General features: G+C 48.6%; 1 protein-coding gene across 1 annotated transcript; it reads left to right on the top strand.

The window, feature by feature from the left end:
* Positions 1-1666: 1666 nt before the first annotated feature.
* LOC124665565 (uncharacterized protein C24B11.05-like) lies at positions 1667-3655 on the top strand. The gene is made up of 9 exons (XM_047202964.1): positions 1667-1750; positions 1987-2063; positions 2170-2235; positions 2362-2459; positions 2629-2666; positions 2775-2862; positions 2948-3220; positions 3321-3386; positions 3481-3655. Exons 2-9 carry the CDS (start codon positions 1997-1999, stop codon positions 3634-3636), a joined length of 852 nt encoding a protein of 283 aa, XP_047058920.1. The 5' UTR covers positions 1667-1750; positions 1987-1996; the 3' UTR covers positions 3637-3655.
* Positions 3656-5445: the final 1790 nt, after the last annotated feature.

The raw sequence follows: 5445 nt of genomic DNA, 5'->3' as shown, positions 1-5445 counted from the left end.
TTATGCACACAAAGTTTTACAAAAACAAGGCATATTATGTCGTGCGTGCAAAAAAGACAAATAAAAATGTTTTCTCAATAGCCATTTTGGAACACTGAATTTTTTTTTACCTAGGTCAGTAAAAATATCTTTTTTTTTGAAAAAAAACATGGAGTATGAACATAGAATGTCCGGATTAATACCTCGATATCTGTTTTGGAATTTTTAGACATTTTGGTATATGTATGTTTCTAAGAGCATCTCCACTCGTCCCCCCGACGAGGCCCCCAGGACGGCGATTTGTCATCCGGATGGACGAAAACGGCCCAGTCGCGCCCCCGGTTCCTCGTTTTCATCCGGATTAGGCCTTTCATCCGTCCGGGGAGCCCAGGCCATCCCCGGCCCCCGGGGAGCGCTCGGGGACTCCGGATGAGAGAAAATCGCGGGAAACCATTGGTGGCCCCGACACGTCGGCGACAATGGCATGCCGTTCTACGGCAATACCCTTGTCTTCCCGATCTACGGCAAGACCATCGTCGAACGAAAGATTTGAACTCTCAACATAGTCGAATTATATATAGTTCGAATAAACATAATTATATATAGTTCGAATAAACATAAAAATTACATATAAAAACTTAAAAACAAACTTAAACTACTACTTCTTCCTAGATGGCCCCGCCTCATCGTCGTGGCGGCGACGCTTCCGGCTCGTCACCTCCTCGTCGGAGGAAGGTTCCTTCGCCTCTGCGTCCTCCTCCTCATCCGCCTGCTCCTCGGCCTCCTCCTCGGCCGGCTCATCGGCCGGCTCCTCGGGCTGCTCCTCGGCCGGCTCCACGGCCGGCTCCACGGCCTGCTCCACGGCCTCTTCGTCCTCCTCCTCATCGTCATCCCAATCGTCCTCGGCTCGGACGGCGGGGGAATCGTTGCTGCTGGACGATGCAACTCGATCCCACCAATGGCGCCATCCTGGCGGCTTCCCTCGCTGTCGGTGTCCGATGGCCAAGACCGATCGCTCATGGTTGACGAGAAGATGGAGGAGAGAATAGATGAATGGCGTCGGCCGTTCGAAACCGTATATGTAGTTCTCTCGACGAAGAGAGCGGCGGTTGCTCTTCCTCGGAGTTCATGCTCCATTACGGCGGTTGTCGCTTCGAGGCGACTTCGACCGTTCCCGACGAGGCGTTTGGGCTCTCCAGACCACTTCGCGGATCATTACGGCGGTTCAAAGCGACGAGGGCACTCCGACGGTTGCCCTTCCCGGCGACACCGTCGCTATGCCTTGCGGTGGGTGAAGGCGACCATGGGCTCGCGGCTGGGAAAATGGGCCTCCCCACGCCAAATCTTCCTCCAATCCGGACGAAAATTTCGTCGGATTTGGGCGTGGGGAGCCCAAACGAGTGGGGATGCTCTAAGCAGTGGGTGCATCTAAATGTACCAGCCAAAATGAATTTCCACACAATATTGTGCGTTTTTATTTTTATCAGTGATTTTTATAATTTTATAAATGTAATAAAAAATATAAAAAAAGTACTGTACTGCATATCGTAAACACTGGACGGAACGGTTTCTCTTTTCCGTTTCCAACGCCACCTCCCCATTCTCCTTCTCCTTTCCTCGTCTCTTCCCACGCCGACGCCGCCGACGCCCCCTCCTCCGGACTCCGGTCCATAAATACGTACGCCTTCACACGGAAACCCCTCCCCGATCCGCCATTCCTCTCCTCCTCGACGGTTCATCTCGTCCGGCCCCTTCCTCACTCTGCAATCTGGTACGTGCTGCTCATTTTATCCACTCCAATCCCCTCCCCGGCCGTTCCTCTTGTCGGCGATACTAGGTTTCCATCCTTGCGAGCACTGCGTGTGTTAATGTAGTGTCACGCGGAATACTAGTTTCTTAGATCTAAATGTCCCTGCCTGTGGTGTTCTGTTCTACAGTAGTATCTATGTTCGTTCGCATCGCCTGGATTGGTTTTGTTGTGTGACGAATCTCTTCTTGCGGTTGCAGATTCATCCAAATGGGTCACCAGGGCAGCGGCAAGTACGGCGACGACCAGCGGCCCAACTGCGACTGCCTCCTCTTCGGTACGCACGCATTATGCCACCCATTTCTCGCCCGATTTCTCATTTTAGTTTCACCACATCTTGTGTCGTGGTATCTCATCTACCTATACTATGCTCTGTTTTTCAGACCTGGATGATACCCTGTACCCGGTGAGCTCTGGCATTGGGGTAGACGTCATGAAGAACATCCAAGGTACACATAGTATCTAACATGTGGCTTCACTGAAAAAGAAAATTCAGCTTGCATCAACAGATGGCTGATTTTGGTTTCTGTACCGTTTTCGTGACCTCACGCTCTTGTTTTCATTGGCTGCTCCAGAATATATGGTCGAGAAGCTTGGCATCGACAAGAGCATCAGCCTGGAGCTCTGCATCCTCCTATACAAGCAGTACGGGACGACCATGGCCGGCTTGAGGGTGCGCGTCCTCTGAATCCCATGATAAAGATTGGTCATTTTGTTTGTTTCTAGCCTTAATAACAATGTTTCGTGATGCACCTGATTTGTATCATCCACAGTAAAGCCTACTTCTCTCCTTTTCATTCCGAGACTAAACCGTGCATGTTTCTTGTGATCCTGTGATGTAGGCTGTCGGCTACCAATTCGATTACGATGATTTCCACAGGTACCCACTGCTTTTCTCTCTTAAGTTGCTGTTACTTGTTCTGGTCAGTAAGTTTGGAGAGAAAAATAATGGAATGTCAGGTTCTTAATGAACTCATTTGTTTTGCAGCTTTGTTCATGGAAGGCTCGCGTACGAAAAACTGAAGCCTGACCCGGTACTCAGGAACATGCTCCTAAGCTTGCCCATCCGCAAAGTTGTATGTATCGCCACCTTAAATAAATTTTTATATCAGAACCCAAGTAGTAGAATGTTAATTCATGATGATGTAATTGTGCTGCCAGGTGTTCACAAACGGTGATAGGCTCCATGCCTCGAGGGCCCTAAAGAGGCTTGGAATCGAGGACTGCTTCGAAGGCGTTTTGTGCTTTGAGACACTGAACCCAACATCACCTGCTACAATCCCAGCCAATGAAGTCAAAATCTTCGACTTCATGAAGCATCTGGCTGATCCTGTGCCCGGGGTTGAGCTACCAAAGTCGTCGATCCTGTGCAAACCGTCCATAGACGCAATGCTGCATGCCCTCAAGCTTGCCAACATCAATCCTCGCACAACTGTAAGCCCCCAAATTACTCATTTTTCATTCTCATCACAGCTTTATGGGTACTTCATGTTTGTTCTATGGTTTACTAACTGACCATGAAAACACCTACCAGATATTTTTCGATGACAGCATCAGGAACATCCAGGCTGGGAAGCAAATTGGAATGCACACTGTCCTGGTGAAATCTCACCCCCGGTTAATGTTGCGCAATATTGTACTATATAATGATTTGAGTTGCTAATGTGAATGCGTTGAATTTCTCAATGTGTCAGATTGGAACTTCTAAAAGAATTGAAGGCGCTGACCATGCCCTGGAGAGCATCCACAACGTGAAGGAAGCGTTGCCTGAGCTGTGGGAGGAAGCTGTGAAGGACGAGGATGTCAGGAACTCGAGCAAAGTCGGAATCGAGACATCTGTGATTGCATAGTATCAATCACCATGAACTGACTCTGTCTTCCGGCAAAGAGCAGTGAGGAGGGCGTATCAGTATCAGAGACAATCTGTGCACTATCTTGTTTGTGTAGATTTACTAATTAGCACGAGCGAACGTGTTGTAAACGTCAAGGAGAACTGATGTCACTTTCTTTTATACTTGTCCCTCCCCAGTAATAATAAGAAATAGTTACTCTCAACGTCAGTGTAATACAATTGGCATGGCAAAATATCTGCACTAAATTAATAATATTTAGATATCTTCACAATAGTTCAGCGTGGCAGCAAAGATACTGTTTTTGAAACGGGTTACCGAGCAAAGCAATCTGCATCCAAATGAATTTTGCATAAACAAACTTACCTGAATGACCCGAGGCGTAATTACTCCACATGGAACCGTAGTTGTTTTCATCTTGCCTATCAGAGCAGCTTGGCATCTCCAACGCGCTGACTAAAATCGGACCCGTTGGCCCGTTTGAGTGGCCGTGCCGACACTCGGACGCGTTGGCCCGTCCGGATTGGACCGTTTGGGTGGTCGTGCGGATACTCTGACCTGGCCGACGGTCCGTACGTCCAACACGACACGACAGTGCAAAAATTAAAAGACCACAAAAAAGTAAAAATAAAAACAATTAAACTTAAAACTTAGTTTATTTAAATATATGTCCTATTTTGGGCAAATTTATACAAAAAAAATCCCTATATGGGCTTTAATTAAAAAAAACCTAGCTATGGTTTGAGGTGGACGAGGTGGGCACATGTCGGGGTCGTCGTCCTCCTCGGGCTTCGGCACCGGCGGTGCGGGTGGCACCAATGCCACGACACGCGGCCCCGCATCCTCGATGTAGAGCCCTCAGCGGTGGCGGGCAGCCCTCAGCGCTGACGCAATCCGCCGGTTGCTGCCGGCCTCGTCGTCGTTCAAGCCGAGAATGAAAGCTCTCTTCGGGGCCATGGCGGCGGATACGAGCGCGTGGGGAGTTGGAGTTCTGAGTGGGGTAGTGGACTGACATGGATAATCCTCTCCCAGTCCACATTTCATAAGACGCGCCCGTCCACCGACAGCTGCAAGCGAGCAGGCGGACGCGCGAGGACGTCGTGTGTCATCCACGGCCACACAAACCTGGTCCAGATTTAAGCCAAGGTTAGATCGTTTCACACCGCGACCATCCAAATTTGAGATGCGTCGCGGCGTTGGGCCGCGTTTTTGTCGGCCACTACCCATCCAAAGTTGGAGATGGTCTCAGGTGAGCACCAACTTCTTGAGGTACGATTACGAAGGCGCGTCCGTTGAGCCGAAAAAAGGACAGGAAACGAAGGACTCCGTTCGTTCGTGCTTACCAGCGATGTGCTAATGGGCCCCGGCCTGCCAGCGGCTCGCAATAAGCGTTTGCGTAAGGTAGAAATTACTGTAGGCCTATATCATCTTCTCGCTGGGCCTTTGACTCGTGTGTACTAATAACTGCGCGACAAGCGAGTCCCTCGTCTTCTAGGTATCCTCGTTCCCCAATCCCTAATCTCTTGTAAGATATCTAGTGCTACCACCTCTTTGCATGCTACCGTGCTACTGTACAAAAAAATATATTTTAGACATGTTAAAAAATTATACGAAAAAATGTGAGTACTCATGAAGCATGTCCCTACAACATTCCAAAATTTCATATCCAAAATCGACATGTACACTGAGAAACAAAAAAGAGAAAATCAGCATGAATAGTGCTACCTAGTGTCACAAAAAGACAAATCAGAAAATGACACTATTCATGCTGATTTTCTCTTTTTATTTTTCAGTGTCCATGTCGTTTTT

This window comes from Lolium rigidum, chromosome 6 (assembly GCF_022539505.1).
Source record: "Lolium rigidum isolate FL_2022 chromosome 6, APGP_CSIRO_Lrig_0.1, whole genome shotgun sequence".
Lineage (NCBI taxonomy): Eukaryota > Viridiplantae > Streptophyta > Magnoliopsida > Poales > Poaceae > Lolium > Lolium rigidum.
The sequence above is the reverse complement of the archived record's forward strand: the minus strand, read 5'-3'. Positions and strand labels throughout refer to the sequence as shown.

Coding starts and splice junctions, on each gene's coding strand:
- LOC124665565 (XM_047202964.1), top strand. CDS start 1,997: ATGGGTCACCAGGGCAGCGGCAAGTACGGCGACGACCAGCGGCCCAAC. Junction 3,221..3,320: donor ACATCAATCCTCGCACAACT/GTAAGCCCCCAA, acceptor AACACCTACCAG/ATATTTTTCGATGACAGCAT. Junction 3,387..3,480: donor TTGGAATGCACACTGTCCTG/GTGAAATCTCAC, acceptor TCAATGTGTCAG/ATTGGAACTTCTAAAAGAAT.